Source organism: Morone saxatilis, unplaced genomic scaffold (genome assembly GCF_004916995.1).
Source record: "Morone saxatilis isolate NCDOM2014 unplaced genomic scaffold, NCSU_SB_2.0 Contig10, whole genome shotgun sequence".
Lineage (NCBI taxonomy): Eukaryota > Metazoa > Chordata > Actinopteri > Moronidae > Morone > Morone saxatilis.
In genome coordinates, this window is record NW_023339652.1 from 14,197,639 (window position 1) to 14,216,275 (window position 18,637).

An 18,637-nucleotide genomic window follows, 5' to 3' on the forward strand; every position below is an offset into this window, starting at 1 on the left:
ATTGTTTGAACTGTAATGGTATTATTTAGTACTCTAATCTGTAGTCTGTATTAAATGTAAGTACTTGTACTTGGTATCCCCGAGCATCCTTATAGTATAGTATAATACAGTCTAGTCTAGAATAGTATATTGTAGTATAATATAGTATAGTTTGGATTGATAAAATAGTACAATATAGCATAGCATAGTATACAATAGTATGGTATAGTATAATGTAATGAAGCTTAGTATGATATGGAATATAGTGTATGATATGGAGTATAATATAGTGTAACATAGTATAGTATGGTGTATAACATTATAATGACACCAAAGGACAGTTAAAAAAACATACACTGAAGATAAATAAGATCAATACATATAGGCTATAGAAATACAACAACACTAAATTATTTTTTTCCAATTTTACTCTGTAACTAATAATAAAAGTAAAAAAAAAACGGTTAAAAAATATTATATAATTGATAAAAAATTAGATGAGGCCTCTATAAACAGACTTTTTTATGGCCTTTTATGATCACTAGTCATTTGAAGTTGCAGGTGATTTTGCCTCCTCTGCAGGGACATTACAGAAACATTATTATAAGTATTCTAAGTGTATAGGGGTATAACCTTAGGGTGGGCAGATGTTTTGCCCCCCCCCCCAACACACACATTGTAGACACACCCATAGACTGCCCTGGGCGACCAGAAACCACAAGTAACAATGTGTGTGTGTGTGTCTGTGTGTGTGTGTGTGTGTCGGGGGTGTAACTGCGACGCGCACAAGTGGTCGCTGCTTCAGCTGGAGGAATTTGCGCCCCAACAAACTCTCCTCTGCGCTACCGACTGCGCGTCTCCGCTGCGTTTTACAATAAAAACTCACTTTGTTTAACATATGAGGACGCAGCGGACCGGACCCGAGAGTCGAGGGGACCCACATCCAGCCGTGTCTAGTCGGTAGGGTATGGCTGTGCGCTCAAGGACGGGGTTCTCCCGGCAGGAGGTAAACAGAACCGTGTGGGAGGTTCCGGAGAGGTACCGGGACCTGAAGCAGGTCGGGACAGGAGCGTACGGGACTGTGTGGTAAGTTCAGGAGGAAAATGTCAGCTTTACAACTCAGAGAAGGAGTGATTGGATTTGTGTTATCAGCTGATTGAGAGACAGGCTTTATGCCATGTCGGACTATGTGATCACATTCAAATTCAAATCAAATGCATTCTCACCCGAAACCACCTCTTAATGTCGATACAGTGTGGAAGTAGATAAGCTCTTTAGTGCAATAGTATCTAGGAAAGCAACCAATACTCTTTGTTTTCATTTGCATCCAGTAAACTAAAGAAAAAGTACTCTAGATATCTAGATATTTTATAACAATAACAATGAGCCAGTTTAGCCTTATTTAACTCAAGTAGATATTTGCACTAGTACTTTTACCTCTACTTGAGTATACTTTCTCCAGCAGCAGTTCTGCTTGTGTGGGGTATTTTGGTCAGTAGTTCCTCCACAGCTGGCTCTGCAGGGCCTCTCATTGCATTGTGTTGTGTGGATGAGGGTCAACAAAGAAAACCAACCCCCAGTCTCATTGTTGAAAGAAGTCAAAGACCCCGAGTTAAGTGTATAGAACGCACCACTACTTTGTCTTCAATCACATACAGACCTTTTTGTCACAGCAGACATCGTGACTTGTCATAGCAGGGAAGGTTGGGGTGTAATTAATAGAATTAATGAGGCACTGTTCCATTTACATGTTATTAATTACACCTGTGGATGTCCTTCTGGACATGTTGAACATAGACATTGATTAAAGTTTTGCTACAAAAATTGCATTTTTGGTTTTGGATACAACAATTTAGTTTTTAGGGGTCACATAATATATAAAATATACCTTTGTGTCTGTCTGTCTCAGCTCAGCATGGGACCGCCGGACGGGGACGCAGGTGGCCATCAAGAAACTTCACCGGCCCTTCCAGTCCAAACTTTTCGCCAAAAGGGCTTACAGAGAGCTGCGACTCCTCAAACACATGAAGCATGAAAATGTAAGAACACTCTTCACAGACAAAAGAAAGAAGGGATATGTGTTTTAAAGCTGAAATTGAAAGATAAGTTTTAGGGGTCAGTCTTAATAAAGATTTTCTGTTTGTTTTTATTTCTCCCGATCAGGTAATTGGGCTCCTGGATGTTTTTACTGCTGAAATCTCATTGGACCGCTTACGTGACTTGTAAGTTTCCGTCCATTCCTGAATGCTGATTATAAAATCTAATGTTTTTCCACTGGAAACTCGACTCGTCTTCTCTTGTCCGCAGTTACCTGGTGATGCCGTTCATGGGCACTGACCTCAGCAAGCTGATGAAGCTGGAGCGATTAACAGAAGACAGAGTGCAGTTCCTCGTCTATCAGATGCTGAAAGGACTCAAGGTGACAACCAATGCATATATATGCATCATATGACAATCTGTTAGAGTGGTGAACATGAGAGTACATTAAGTCTTAGTTTACTTAAAAACTAATGTGATTACAGTTTTTACCATCACTCAACATTGTTGATAATTACAGTAAAAAGTGAGGGTCAAATGCTTGTTTCAGAGAGCTGAGCTGAAGTTGCTGATGTTGTCTGTATTTCCTCTCTCCTCAGTACATCCACTCTGCAGGGATCATCCACAGGGTGCGTGAACTTTGACCTTTCAGACTATAAGCTTTGGGGGTGGGGCTCTTGCTCTTTTTCACACTCAATCCCATTCATCCTGATTCCCACACAGGGAGTCTTCTGAACTCAAGACAGAATGATACGCCGTCTGTTAGATTTTGTTATTGAAATGTCTCACATGTCTCTAGATCTCTCTTTGAATTTACCCACTTTAGTACTGAATGGCTGGATGTTGCTCATTGTTGCTAGCCCTGGAAGAGGCAGAAGCCTTCCAGTCAAAGTTCAGGAATCCAAAGTGCCCATATACACATAAGTGTGTCTTAGGAAGCCAAAAACCTCAAAATATGAAAAAAATACAAACAAATGTCTTCTAATGACTCATATCACTGACTGTGTAAGTATTATCTCCTTTGTCTAACATTTCTGTATCCCACAGGACCTTAAACCTGGAAATTTAGCCATTAACCCAGACTGTGAGCTAAAGGTAAACCAACTTTACACAAAGCTGTTTTAATGTGATCATCCCATACATCTACACATTTTCATGTCATTTCCATTTCTACAATTTTTCTGCTTCAGATACTCGATTTTGGCCTGGCGCGACAGGCTGACGCAGAAATGACCGGCTATGTCGTGACACGCTGGTACCGAGCGCCTGAGGTCATCCTCAACTGGATGCACTACACACAAACTGGTAAACCGTCATTCTTCACAGTACTTTGTGTGAACAGGGGTGCAGCAAAATGCAAAGAGACCTATTTCATAACCCAAATTTTACAAGAAGTTGACATTTTCTCTCTTTTGCAGTGGACATCTGGTCGGCAGGTTGTATTATGGCAGAGATGCTGCTGGGAAAACCACTGTTCAAAGGAAATGATCGTATCCTTAACTGTTGTCAACGCTGCTTGGTTTTGTCTTGCACAGATCGTGTCAAACCTGCAAAATGTAACTGTCTTATAATGTGTCAAAATCAGGAAAAACGAGTCTGCTTCTTATCCAGGGTAGCTGTCCTTCTAAACTAACAATGAAATCCATCCTTAGTAATGAAAAAATCATTTAAATGCCTGTTTTCCAGTGTCTACTGTATGTTATTGTCACGTTGATCACACTAGCATTATAAACTATATAGAAAGCTCATATTTGAACGGTAAAAATACATGCAACGGATTACACTTAACCATAGCTGCTGCCAGATCTGGACCAGCTCAGAGAAATCATGAAGATTACAGGAACCCCAGCTGCTGACTTCGTTGTGAAGCTACAAAGCCAAGATGTAAGTCATACTCCGGTGTTAGACTCACATGATAAAGACACACTCAATGCAAAATCTGTATGAAACATTCACTGGCTGTAAAGTTGAAAGGTGGTTGTGAAGTGTGTAGTTTGCTCCCTGAAAACTCAAATAGACAACACAGATGTAGTAACCATATTTGGAAGAACCAGTGACTGTGAGAATATGCTTCATATATGTTTTGGGTGGAATAACACTTTAAGGTGATTTTCTTTTGTTTAAATATGTTCATAATGCATTTTTCATTTAAATGTATTTAAAAGTATTTCATTATTGCTGAACCATTGCTTGTTGTTTGCCACACTGTGTGAGGAAGTAACCCTTTAAGAATGTTTCAACCCTCTCTCCACTTCTTCTTTTGAAAGGCCAAAAACTACATCAGAAGTCTGACAAAAGTGCCAAAAAAAGATTTGCACTCAATTTTCTCCAAAGCTAGCTCAAGTGGTACGTAAAGATCTCTGGTCCCCAGTATACCCAGGTGGTGGTGCACTTAACTCTGTCATGCTGACCGTGATATGTTTCTGCAACAACAGCAGTGTGTGTCTTGGAAAAGATGCTGCTTCTGGACCCTGAGCAGAGGGTGAGCGCCTCAGAGGCACTTGACCTGCCCTTCTTCAGCGAGTACAGAGATGCAGACGAGGAGACTGAAGCGCTGCCTTATGATCAGACTATGGACAACATTGATCTGCCGCTGGACCAGTGGAAACGTAAGAGAGAGCAGGGAGGCCGATTTAGATTTAAAGCTGCATTCATCAATATTTTTATATCAACAATAGGTCAAGAGACTACATGTATTATGAAAGGTGTCACTTGTAGTGACAAACCTGCAGAAAATTAGCACCAAATTCTGCAGTTCCTCTCAGTTCTGGATCATTTGAACCTCTTTCAGCTCATTGCTTTGGTGTCAAGATCTGCAACGTTACTGTTGTGGTTCACTCTCACAATTCTTAACCACATTGTTTCCAGTTGCAGCAGCTGTTTATAGTGAAAAAGGCCCTGACAAACCTATTTAACACTACCTGACCACCAAACATCAGACAGACAAAGTTAGCAGCTAGCTAGTGAACATAGTGGAGCGTTTAGTTGCTAAAGAGCCAAAATTTCCCACAGGAGTTAGTGGAAATAAAACAGAACTAAAAGGAGAGTTCATATTGGACTTATATTGTCAAACACAACTTCAAATGAATGGTAATGTTGTTCCTTTTTAGCTGGATGTGGTTTGCTAACACGTTTTGCTAACAACCAAAAAATCAATTAAAGCTTTATTTTCTTTTAAGGGGCATTTAGTTTTATTAATTTGCAGGCAAATTAGTGAAATTCAGATGTACAAGAGGGGAGAGAATTATGTAGCCGGTTGTTACAGTACCTGCTGTTAGCCAGAGGAGGTCACTGAAGATCTTACTTGATGCTTCTTTTAACACTTAATAATACATGGAAGGCTCCATTTTTTATCAGTATCCTACAATAGGAGAGAAACAGGTTGAACTTGGATCTGAAAATAGGACAGACATGATGTAGAATGGCAGATGCATAATCATCTCTTTTGTGTTTGTGCAGGTCACACTTTCACAGAGATACTGACCTTCAGGCCGTCCAGGGACTCCAGAGAGACGTCACTTTAAAAGCACACTCGTATACACATTGTGCACACATCCCTCTGCACACTTTCTCACACACCAAATTGCACACGCTCACACATACACACTTGCACCCAAAAATATTATTTTCTTGTTGACTTTGTTGTGTTTGTGTAGGAATAATGGATATTTTTAGATTGTTTTGCTTTCAATAAATGTGATTTGCTCAATTGTTCAGAGGCTCAGCTGTCATTCTGTTTGTGTGCCAGATTATTTTGTCCGTTATCTATTAGACATGTTTAAATTTATTCTAACTGCTACTGCTTCCTTAAAGTTAGCGTTTCCATTAAGTAGCAGTTTTTTCTGTCTGTTTACATTTTGATCATTTATTCTGATAATGGACGTATTTCTGGAACTAAGGGCGAGGTCACCTATTGTACAGAACCAAGGTGAATGCTGGGAATGCAGAAGTGAATAATGTTGTCACGCACATTATATTAACCACTGTGGTTCCTTCAAACAATTTCCAACTGTAAATGACACACAGAACCGTTAAACGTGACAAAGGTGTTTACTAGTACTAGTAAGTGAGTACTAGTGATACCATGTTACATTTTGTTCTATATGTGTGCTTTCCAATATGAAATCCTGATTCGTTTGGGACATATTCCCCTTTAAAGGGACCAGACCTGTGACATTTCCCTATTTGGGCCAGTCTCCCAACCATTACACCATCATACAATCACTAAAACACTCCCTAAACTAGACATCTAAACAAAAGAGTGCTGCTAATCCTCCACTTTAGCTGAACAACTGAGCTTTTCCATGGACTCCCATCTGGAAAACATACCCAAGATTCACCAGTAAATAGATCTAAATTGGTTATTTGTCAACCAATGTGAGTCATACTCTTCTGACTTTGATCTGTCATAAATAAAAAGCAATGGATTTTCCATTAGAGTGACTAAGGAGGCAGATATGTTTCTTCCCAACTCTCTCCGATAAGAGCTGTTTGCCTGCTGATGTTGACTGACTGGCTATGCAGTTCCAGCTGTCTATTACCTCGTGGCTGTACACTTCAGGGTCTTACGGGACAATGGATAATACCTACATATCTAAACAGAATGGAGGACACTCACATCTCAGCAGGCTTTTGTTGCTGCTGTTTGTGGCAGGTAATACAAGGATTTTCCTCTTGATAAAAATATCAGTGGCTGACTCAGATTATAGTTGTGAGAATATGGTCCTTTGGCACAGTGTGGGAGTGCTTCCATTTTAACGGCTGTTGGGAAAACCCTTTTTTACTGTATCTTTACTAGGAAAAGTCCTCACTTTGTGTATATTATAAATGTGATAGATCATGCACTACATTGCAATTTAGCTATACTTTTATTTCACTTGAGTTTTTCAAGTTACTTTATGCTTCTAGTTCGATACCTTTCAGAAGTATATTGTACTTTTACTCGAATGCTATAGTTAAAAGTTATTTTTCAGATGAATTTAAAAAAAGAACAGCTTTTAAAATATGAAGCATTGTTATAGATTAAACGACACAAAACTATATAGGCCTAAAATAGTTACAGTTAGCTCCACCTCAACCAGCTACAACTGTAAAATGCTACGTACACATTTAGTGAAAATAATCGAATAATAATATTACACACTCAACGGGTATTTTGCCGCAAAATGAGCGCTAGTTTTATATATATGAATATTTTGCTGATAATACTTAAGTAAGATTTTATATGCTGAATTTGTACTTCTTGCCTAACGTGATATTTTTACATTGTTGTATAATAATATATAGGTTATTGCAAACTTAACATTTGCTAAAGCAATTACAGCAGTTACAATGGGATAATGCAAAAAGATACTTTAAAGCTAGCACAAAAAAGTTATTAAGTTTGCAAACTGACTCATTAATGACTGTTACACAGAGCTAACATTAGCCAAAATTGTGCTGGTCATGCTAGACCATGTATGAATATATAGCAGCAAAACGTGTTAAAATTAGTTAAAAATGTAACTGCAAAGGTGAATTTAACTAAATAAATTAATTAAATTATTTAAACTTGTGATTTCTTGAAAAATGTTAAAGTTACATAGCCTTGTTATTTAAAATAGTATTAAACTTCAATGCTTAACAACAGTATCTGGGTTTTAGATAACAATGGAATATGTTTTCATTGACTGTGTAGGCCTTCAGACAGTACTGTCTACAGATGGAGAGACCCCTGAACTAGATGATGATGATATAGGTAAGTGATTTGTCATTCAAATAGACGATAAAACCTATATTGAAGCTGCTATCTAAATAATCATTAACATTCAGATACATTGTAGTGGTAATTCTGTTCTGTTCATTTTCAGAGGATCAGAAAATCAACTGTACAATTTTCGGTCTGGATTATGTGACTGTGGGTGTGCCGAGCAGCATTGAATGTGCTGCCAACTGCCCCAGATGTACCTATTCTATGTCTTTGGATGGACAGAGCGCCCAGGGTCAGGGCAATGTGTTAGCCTTCACTGTTAACAGCTGGGTGGAGGCCTTAACAGTGACATGTACAGCCACAGATGACGAAGCAAAGCAGACTGCCACAACTACAAAGAAACTGCAAGTGTTAGGTAAGTGATAGTTGTTAAATAGATAGATATCGTTAGCATTGGTGCACAGAAAATTTGGACCATAGCTCTTAGAATAATTGACCTATAATCACAACTATTGTGCTTTGTGAATGTCTTTCCCTTAGCTGGACCTGCCAACGTTTCCATCACAGGCCCTGAGTTGATGAATCCGGCAGTGAGCCATACCTACAGCTGTCACGCCTACTGTCGGCCATCTTGTACCTATGCCTGGAAGATAGATAAAGGTCCATGGATTAGTGGTCAAGGGAATGTTATTTCGGTCACTCCTCGAGAGATGGACAACTCTAAAATCCTCATCTGCAAAGCCACCAATAGTGTGTCCGGGCTGTTTGTCGCCGCTACTCGAAACATAGCCGTGATATGTAAGTGAAGAGTTTCACTAGATTTACTAATGGGGTGAAAGGTCCTAACCCTGGAAAGAGTGTTAGATGAGAAAATGTATACACACTCGTGTCTGTATGATAAATATGAAGCTAAGCTTAGCTTAGAAACAGCTAGCCGCTTGCATCTGTCAAAAGATAACTAAATTGTCCCACAAAAACCTCAACAGCTCGCTATATGTGTTACATCTTTTTAAATTTTGCCAAAAAAATGAAAGAACGACATGTTGTGGTTTTATGGGGGGTTATGTCCCGGCCTATTTCTTGGCTGGTAGCAGTGACTTCCTAGAATCTCGGCTGGTTGTCAGGCAAGGTGACAACAAGACTGTTTACACTTTGGTTTTCGCACATATTAGACAGGCAAGAAATCAAATAACTGCATTTCCCAAAATGTAAAACTATTCCTTTAATAAGTAAATTAATTAGACGGCCAGTTATAAGTTAGCTAATCAGCTAACACCTACACATAATCAGGTATGAAATGATGAAATTAACAATGTTGTTGCTGAGACAGACAATTTGTACGTTTAGAAACACAACTGGAAGTTGTTCCCCAACATTAGTTGACCTCCAATATGGCTTCATGAATGAGCATTAGATCACTTAAAAACTTTTACACAAAACTGAACTGTCATTTGCAAATATATCAAGTTTTCCAAAAAAAACAACCTTGATTTCGATGGTTTGCACTTTGGAACCAGTTATTACATTTCAAGAAAACACACCATATAAAATAGTCTATTATATTAGCATTTTTAAATAAAGTACAGTTTACAAGCTTTTTCTCAGCAATGATCTGTGCTCACTATCTCTCTTTCAGCTGGTCCATCAGAGATTCAGATCAAAGGCCCTGATCTAATAGAAATGTCAAAAAAGTACAAGTTTGTGTGTACTGCTGAATGTCTGCCCTCTTGTCGCTACGTGTCGTCTGTGGACAGTCAGACTGTGAGGGGCAATGTGATTGAGATGACAGTGGATCATCCACTTAAATCTGTCACCCTCAAGTGTGAGGCACAAAACACTGCTTCGAGGAAGACAGCAACAGCCTCAAAAACTGTACAAATAACAGGTAGATAATCTTAATCTTACAGCATATTAACACCGTCTTTTTTTGTTTGACCTCCATTTTCTTGTGTTCAGGGTCAGATCGAAGCCTGTCCACTCGTCCTGGAAAGACTTCAGCTGTGCTGCTGCTGGCCTTCATCGTTTCTGCTGCATTCACACTGTGATCCCACTGCAAACAGGTGACACTTACAGAGGATTACCTACTGTAGCATGGGACAATCTTCTTTTTTTGGTTGCTTTTAAATGTTATTCATAATTGTATGGGTCTTTATTATTTCACATTTACTAATATTGTTATTTGTAGATTTTCTAAGTTTGATTTCTTATAATTTGATTTAACTGTTTTAGCTGTAATTGCAGGTATTGACTTATTGTATTTGTTCCATCATAAAAATCCTTTCTCATCTTCTCTCTCTGTCTTTGTATCCGTCTGTCAGGTCTTTCTACAACCTGTGAATGACCCTGTGATGAAGAAAGGTGGTTGAATTATGGAGAACTAATGACTCATGTACCTGTGATCTCACACTGCATATTATTCCTTTCCATCAGTCTGCATGTTGACAGTGGGCTGAACCCTGTTTGCACTTTCTAGCGAGAGCAATTGAAGCAGCAGGGAGTGTGCACATGTAATGTCAGAATTTGTTGACTTGTTAGGATATTTGTACGATTCTTCTGCATTGGTACATCTGAAATATTAAAAAATGTATGCCTGTAGATAAATAAAATGCACTGATGACTTTTATCTCGAGACTCTTTTTCTTAGGTTACCAAACACTCCATCTTACACTTGTAATAAAATCTTAAATAAATCCAATATGTCAGTGTAGTAGCTTCAGACGCAGGTGTTTGCAGCTCGACCTCTGCTCAGGTTGTTGGGTGGGGCTGTGCTGGAAATGATCAAAGGTCACTAATCCTAATGAACTAATAAGAAACATAAGGCTGTAGTTAGTATCAGTCATTTAAGTGTGAAAAAATGTGTGTGTGTGTGTGTGTGTAGGGCTTTAAACTACTCTGGAACTTAAATTGATCTGATAGCCTTGATTCAGCCTAGGCTCCACCTGCAGGTCGGATGGTACTTTACACTCTCTATATGTCTTACTCATATGTAATTTAAATTCAACATTCTACACGCTTCAGGTACCCTTGCTGTAATCTTACATTGGCAAACAGCACTGACGGTTAAACGACACACCCTGGGTTCCTATTAGTCCACTGACAAACACTGCAAGTCAAAGTACTTCACTGTGGCTAGTACTTTGATCTACAAAAGATGGACTGTAAACCACACCAACAGCATTCTAGGTTTATTTGACACTTACATCACTGGCACTAATTTGTTCTCATTGTGACAGTAATTGTAATTGTGAGAGACCCTGAAGCACAGTTTGGGAGTCACTAGACAAAGTTTTGTCTCTAATAGGAAATAAAATCATTGTTAAACGCAACTATTATTATTATTAATATGTATAACTTAGAGGGCAGGGGTGCATTCAGTGGAAATCCACTGGATCAGCTCGTGTTACTTCCTGAGTGCAATTATTTCTTTCCAACGTAAACATTTAAGTAATAAGAAAATGAAAAAAATTAACCTTTCCCTCTCACAGCATTGTTTTTAGATGCAGCAGACAGCTGTTCTCTGTGATAAAGCTCTATAAACCAACTGTTAATTACCAGCCCAGCACCAAACAGCAGACAGACACAGTCAGTGACTAGCTAGTGAACATAGAGGGGCATTTAGATCAGGGGTGCCCAAACTTTATCCCTTAGAGGATGTGGTTTGGGAAGCCCACTTTGGACAGCTCTGATTCAGCAGCTTGAGATGTTTAATGTTTGTTATGTTTCTGCTGTCCACAAATGAATAATATATATATATATATATATTAAAAAAAAACTTCCCTCTCACCCTCTTGGGGTGGTATCTGTGTCATCCTCAAGCTCGGGTCCTCTACCAGAGGCCTGGGAGCTTGAGGGTTCTGCGCAGTATCTTAATGGATTCCTTAGGAACTAGCGCGTCTTCTCGGACTGAGGCTTATTCTGATGTTGTCCCTGGAGCTTGTGGAGCCACTTCCCCCAAGTGTTTTGGGGGTCACTGGCCCGTTGCCTCCTACTACCACGGGGGATCAGCTTGCCCTTGCATTTTCACCATCTGCTTCCAGCCTGTTCTTTCAACACCTTGAGTTACATAAAACATTATATTGAAGTAAAATACAATAATATTAATCTCAAAGACCAAAAAGATCAACTCAAAAACAAAGATAAACTAAAACACATGTAACAATACGATTACCTAACTATATATATATATAGGGATGGTTTAAGGTAAACTATATTATTATTAATAATAATTACTACTAATAATTATTATTAGTTAATAATTTCTCCATATATTTTTTATGTCTTATATCCTGTCCAAAAAATACAGTCGAGCAAAAATGAACCCAAAATGTAAAATCTAAAGCTCACACAATGCCCCCAAATGCAAACAAATATCAATGTACTTTGCTGTGCGCATCAGCAAAGTAAATGTATTTCTTAGTGGGTGAGAAGAACAAGGAAGAGTGCTTATTACACATTTAAGCTGACAACACGCAAGAACTGTTAGTAGTGTAGCTTTGACTTCACACAGTGATAACATACAGTACAGGCATTAATAAAAGATAATTACATTAACAGAACCACAAAGTAAACACCAAAACATATCAGCCCCAGCTCCAGAGACAGCTGCAGTTGTATTCTCTCAAGATTGTGTGATAAATTGAGTTCAGAATCTTTACATCCGCAAGATATGAAAGAAGAGGGAGCCACACGATCTGACCTGGATTAACACTGCAGGTACAAAAGAAACAACCACAACCAACAGAAGACAAAACCACACAACTCGTCGGCTGCTTGTACACACACCCTCTGCAGAGAATAAACCCAGCTGATAACCAACATGTTGCCCTCCTTTGCCAGGAACATTGGCTCATTTGTCTGTGTTTTGTGTGAGTGTGCGATAACAGTGGGCAAGGCCTTTGTTTCCCGTACGTTATAAGAATGTGGATGGTTATAGAAGTGTGGATAGACTGTCTGCAACACCATGGTTCATCACTCAGCCCGTCTGCTGCTGCCGCTGTTGCTCTCCTGCCTGGCAGGTAAGAGGCTGCCCTGCTCAGTCATTGCCTGCTAGCATTAACCAGCATTTCAGCAGAATTATCAGTTCTGAAAAATGTTAATTACATGATTTTTTAAAGTCTAATTATTTAGATTAGATTTGTTTTGGCTTGCAGTGTTGCAACCAGAGAACGAATGATGTTAATGTATTCTCTTTTCATCATATCCAAGGTTTTTCTGCCAGTGAAAAGGAGCAGGGTGGAGCCGTGGGGGAAACCTCATGTAAGATCCTTTTAATTCTGACTCTGAATAACTGACATCAAATGTTTAAAAACTGCACCAAAGCAAACTTTATTTGCTCTTTTCTGATTCTTGCATTGTGCTGAATGTCAGTCTTCTTTCACAGGTTACAATTTCCTCACAAGTTGAATACTTTCTAATGTTTTTTTTTTTTTTTTGTGAAAAATGATCAGATGGGCCATCCTCAGTGGAGATCTATGGGGTCGGCGTAGTGACAGTGGGAATCCTCTATGGGTTCCAGTGCACGTCTGTTTGCTTCCCAGACTGCCACTACAGCTGGACCAGGGGGAACGTGACCTCTCAGGGGCCTGAGCTGAGCCTACAGCTTCTGCACAGAATTCCCACACAGATCCTGACCTGCACAGTGGTCAATCCCACCACAGGGAAGTCAGCCACAGTCCAGAAGACGCTGCAAGTGACGGGTATGAACAACCAAAGTGAATTCAAATGCATGAGTTCCTTCAGCATCACTTCCTTCAACCAAATCTCCTTACAAATCTTTCAGCTGGACCATCGAACGTAAAGATCAGCGGGCCACCCATGCTCACCTTTGGTGCTGAATCCGTCTTTACCTGCTCAGCTGACTGCTACCCTTCCTGCAGCTACTCATGGAGCGTTGTCATTGATGAGGAGGTGTTCAGTACCTCGCAAGGCAACACAATTTCTGTCACTCCACCTACGAACACAGTCGACTCTGAAATTCTGCTGTGTGAGGCTCAGGACACCGTCTCACACCTCTACATCTCTACGACCCTGTTTCTGTGGGTGGCAAGTATGTGAAACAACTTAACCTCTAATGAGAATTAACAATAAATAAGTTTAAGAAAAAGCAACAAATGTAAAAGAAAATCCACATTTCTCTCATGCAATATACCCCACTGGGAATACTGCGTAAGACAAATGGGTGTGATTGCTGTTAAAGTTGTGCTATACATGAATGAAGTCAGTGAGAAATGCATTGTTTGATTTAAATTTCTGTAACTTGTTTATTTGCATATTACATTGTCATTAGATGCTTTTCAAAGGGACCTCTAATTACATTTGGATTGCATTTCTGTGTTTTAATGATCATTATCCTATGATTTATATAACTTTACAGCTATAGATTTCATTTGGATTACACGGCTGAGATTAAAGTGTGATTTATACAATTTAGAAAGGAGAAATAACACGATCGTCCTTTTACAAATGAAAAGTTCCATTCATTAGCCATCGAATGCAGCCTTCATCAGTTTCATACACTCAGGATTTTACTTGGACTGTTATGACCACTAGCTTACAGTGGCTAATGTTAGCTAACTTTACCTAGATTCAGTGGTTTTATCACAGAAATAAAGCAAGTAAACTCCTGAGCCAGTTCAAGTTGCTGATGAAGACTGTGAGATACATCTGTAAAAACTCGGGTGCAGACCTTGATTGCACACAGTTCTACCTTGTAAAAAGAGCACAATACATTAAAATGTCTCTTTCATATCTCCTTCTTTAGGTTCATCTGACATTAGTATCAGTGGTGACAGTAAAGTGGTGATGGGAAACCAGTACACGTTCCTGTGCTTTGCCACATGCATCCCATCCTGTGACTTCACATGGAAGTACATGGGGAAGACTTTCCAGGGTAGCTTAATCCAGATACCCATCCTGAACCAGGGGGACAAGCCAAAGTTCGCTAGTCACCTGGAGATTACCTTTAGTGACTATGCTAAGATTGAGCCTCTGATCTGTGAGGCAACAAACACCATATCTCACACCACTATCACCGCCACTAAGAACCTTACTGTCTCCGGTGAGTGTGATATTGCTACCACCTGATTTATGAATAAAACATGGTATCAGGTACAAGAAACTAATCACATCATGTCTTTCATGTCTATGCTTGGTGTTTTGAATGTTCTCTCTGCACAGACCCCATCTCGGTGCGTCCCACCTCTCAAGCCGCACCACTGGCAGGCAACTCTTTCTCCCTGCAGTGTGTCGGCTCTCAGAACCCAGTGTCCATTACATGGCTGAAGAACAAACGCCCAATGCCAGCATCTGAAGGACTGAATTTCTCCCCTGACAACACCACAATGACCTTCAGTGATCTCCTGTGGTCAGATTCAGGTTTATACCAATGTGTGGTGACAGAGAGTGACACCCCAATCCAGTCGGTTAGCTACAACATGCAAGTAATCTGTAAGTATACTGTGGTCATCGCAGTCATGTCATTATGGAGTGAGACAGTGGTGTCCAATATGTTAGAGACGTGGACCAAGTTGTCATTGTGTGAATCGCTGGAGAGATTAAGTGGCTACAAAAGAGATCAAGATATGTTTTCTGCTTCTTCATAAACTAATATGGAGGTCTGCTTAAGCAAGGCCCAAGGCTGCTCAGTACAGAGGTGGGAGCAAGGTGTTTTGCAAGTCCCAAGTACGTCTCAAGTCTTTGCAATCAAGTCCTAAATCACGTCCCAAGTCCTAAACTTAGTTTACTTCTTCATGGTTCTGTCTGAAAAGTTCAAACAAAGTGGATCTGGGGAATTAGGTGTCAACTTGCTGGAAACGACATACATTCAAAGCTGACGAAGGTCAGGCTTTGCCGACTTTTCCTGATGCTCTTTTCTGACATTTCCTTGCTAAAATTGTACATGAAAATACAACAAAAAGAGCTATTCCAATAACAATGAATCCATGCAATAACTAAAATGTCTGAATAACTTTACATATAATGTTTTATTGGCAAAATATTTCTCCTTGTTGGATTTAAAAAAATCATACTGTAAATGAATGCAATTTTTAAAGAGTTCCGTCTGTCTTTCGGTTCTACCTCCAACCACAGATGGGCCGAATAGTATTGGGTTCGTAACACCAAATATATTGACTGTGGGAACACAGTATGATTTCCAGTGCTCATCCAGCTGCTACCCGGCTTGCAAGTTCACCTGGACCTGGGGTAACATGACTTCTGAGGGCCCGGAGCTGACCTTGCAGTTTGAGGAAGCACAACCAGCATTGAACCTGACCTGCACGGCAGTCAACCCTTTTACAGGATTGTCATTGCATGATGAAACAACGCTGCAAATAGCAAGTAATGATAAAACAAATTTAATTTGAGCTCATGTTTTTTTTTAACAACCAAATCTATTTCAATCCCTAACTGCATAGCCTTTCTGACAACAAAGAAAAAGCAAAAAGACCTTTGGCTTTTATTTGTGTCCCTTCTCTTGCAGATGGACCACTGAACGTGATCATTTCAGGACCAGACACCCTTGAGATCGGGGTCACGGCGAGCTTTACGTGCTCAGCTGAGTGCGTTCCTTCCTGCACGTTCACATGGACCGTGTCTGGAAAAACCATCAAGGGTAGTGCCATTGATATCACTGTGAACCGCCATGTTTCCAAAGAGTCCATCAGCTGCCAGGCTGAGAACACATACACCGGGGAGACGGCGACGGCCTACGAGTCGCTCAGTGTCTCAGGTAGGCTGCTGTTGGAGGTTTGAGCGAATTTAGACGAAGCTCGTAGCTGCTGTCCGTTCTAATGTATGTGCATCTTTCTGCAGATCCTCACTGGTGTGGATGTTGAGACACTGGAAGAACTGTACTCTACATGCAAACTAAATTCTTCTGATCTGCAAACACAAAGATATATACTTTGGTAATCTTTTTAGTAATGACACTTACTGTATGTGTAAGGGTATATTTGCTCAAGCACTGTGTATGCTGACTGTGATGGAATTGGCAACCTGAACAGGGTGTTTCCCTGTCTTTATCACAATGCATTCTGGGACAGGTTCCAACCTCTTTGTGACCCTGAACAAGATTAGACGGGTATAGAGAAAGGACTTATGGATTGTGTGCTTGAGCAATACGATTTGGGGTTTAATTACACAAGGCTAATCATTTTCTTTTCATGATGTATTCCCATTTCTCTTGCCAAACAATATGCACTATTATACTTAATAAACAATTACCTACTGTGCGTTTACTGATTACAGTGTTAATTCACCACCCATCTGACACATTTTAGATCACACAATGTTGAGTTAGTAACTACAGTAGGTCAAATCTTTTCTAACAGCACACACACAAATTTCAAAATACAATTATATTTCTAGTTCAGAGCAACACTTGTGACTCCAACTTAACACCTCCATCTCTTTATAGTCTAACCTGGTTTAGCCAATGCAGCGTCAGGATTTACTTGAGAACGGGAGGAAGATTCAAACAGGGCGGAGTACTCACAGAGACCGATCCACAGCTTTACCTTGCATTCAAGATTAATTGGAAAGTCGGAAATTCACAATTCCCTCTCATAGAACGTCCCTTCCTGTTGGGACATTATGATTTGACTCTATTTTAACACGACGATACATTTATGATCCCAGAGTATCAGAGTAAAATATCTGCTGTAATCTGAGCTTCAAGTGTCAATTTCAGCTGATTTCAGCATACAGGTCCTTTTCCACCGTCTGTATAGTTTGCCTTTATGCAGCATCTGAGCCCAAATACATTGGATGTGCATAATCCTACACCTATAGACTATACAACTATTTTCAGAATGCATGCTAATAGATTGATGGAAATAGCTGTGCAGTAAATGGTTAAATACAGAGAGTATCAATGATGACATTAGCTGTTGCACAGGGAACCGGATTTTACACTGGAAGTATCTGTTTTTATGAACTTTAACACTGAATGGCATCAGAATTACAATTTAAAATGTGTAAATTTCTAACTCCCAACTTTCAATAAATGCAGCATCAAGAACAGAGAAGGAAGATGGCATCCTATTCCACAGATAAAGGGCCATAATACAGCAGTCCAAATTAGAGAGAGTGAATTTTTATGAAAGTTTATTCAGTATTAGAATATATCTACATTGTTCAGTTGGCTTTGAAAACAATGCAGCACAAATTTAAAATCTATAGCTTTGCCTTAAATCCAAGCGTCACACTCCGTACTTCTTCTGCAAGGCTGTGACAGATGATCCTTCCAGCTCAGCTTGGTGGAGGAAGTCAAACACTTCTTTAAGCACTGGGGTAAGAGAAAAGCAGTAATCAGTGTGATGGACAGTGTGGGTGAAAAGTATGAGTCATCTTCTGCAACAGTACATCAAAGAGACTCAACCTTTCTTCTCCGGGGACGACATGAACATGACAGCCATGTCGAAGCGTCTCACACTTGCTAGACTCTTGAGGATCTCCAGCGTGGTGGTGGGGGCTTCATTCCTGCACAAGACTGGCGTTAATGTACAGTACAATACTACACATGTAAACCAGTTCGCTTCTGGATTATTTCCTTCTCAGTGCCTCATAAAACTCACTTGATATAGAAACCATGCAGAGTCCTCAGGATCTGGTTGAGAATGTCAGGTTCAAGGGAGTGGTGGAAAATGTGTGCGTACGCGTCGGGCTTGATTTGCTTCAGGATGAGAACAAAAACAAGGCTGAGAGTGTCAGTTAAAACAAAACAATGCAGAGTGATCTTGATCTTTAGGTTGTGTTCAGCATCAAGTCTTATTTGTTCATCCAATTCATTGCAGAGACTGTATTTTGTCAAATGTAAAGCCACATTCAAATGACATCTATAGAGATCAGACCAGGCTGACGATGGCAATGAGAATGTCGAGAGCTGCAGCGATTCATCGTCAACTATTAAATTAATTGCCAACTGTTTTGATA

At 39.8% G+C, this 18,637-nt stretch overlaps 3 protein-coding genes across 4 annotated transcripts in view; 2 read left to right on the forward strand and 1 right to left on the reverse strand.

The window, feature by feature from the left end:
• The first annotated feature begins 723 nt into the window (after positions 1 to 723).
• On the forward strand, positions 724 to 5,730 carry mapk12b (mitogen-activated protein kinase 12b). Its single transcript, XM_035672637.1, has 12 exons — positions 724 to 1,065; positions 1,889 to 2,018; positions 2,143 to 2,201; positions 2,287 to 2,398; positions 2,616 to 2,645; positions 3,064 to 3,111; positions 3,207 to 3,321; positions 3,435 to 3,506; positions 3,821 to 3,900; positions 4,284 to 4,362; positions 4,452 to 4,625; positions 5,476 to 5,730. The coding sequence occupies exons 1-12, from the start codon at positions 947 to 949 to the stop codon at positions 5,538 to 5,540; spliced, it is 1,083 nt and encodes a 360-aa protein (XP_035528530.1). The 5' UTR covers positions 724 to 946; the 3' UTR covers positions 5,541 to 5,730.
• Positions 5,731 to 7,876: 2,146 nt separating this feature from the next.
• On the forward strand, positions 7,877 to 10,328 carry LOC118340490. The gene is made up of 5 exons (XM_035678510.1): positions 7,877 to 8,120; positions 8,246 to 8,503; positions 9,342 to 9,590; positions 9,662 to 9,765; positions 10,024 to 10,328. The coding sequence occupies exons 1-4, from the start codon at positions 7,970 to 7,972 to the stop codon at positions 9,748 to 9,750; spliced, it is 747 nt and encodes a 248-aa protein (XP_035534403.1). The 5' UTR covers positions 7,877 to 7,969; the 3' UTR covers positions 9,751 to 9,765; positions 10,024 to 10,328.
• Positions 10,329 to 17,792: 7,464 nt separating this feature from the next.
• rpap3 (RNA polymerase II associated protein 3) overlaps positions 17,793 to 18,637 on the reverse strand; it is a 5,577-nt gene continuing 4,732 nt past the window's right edge. For both annotated transcript variants that reach the window (XM_035677881.1, XM_035677873.1), the window contains 3 exons: positions 18,280 to 18,377; positions 18,084 to 18,184; positions 17,793 to 17,990 (listed from right to left, as the gene is read on the reverse strand). In XM_035677881.1, coding sequence (XP_035533774.1) covers positions 17,905 to 17,990; positions 18,084 to 18,184; positions 18,280 to 18,377 — 285 coding nt within the window. In that variant the 3' untranslated portion in view covers positions 17,793 to 17,904. The remainder of the gene's footprint in view (positions 17,991 to 18,083; positions 18,185 to 18,279; positions 18,378 to 18,637) is intronic.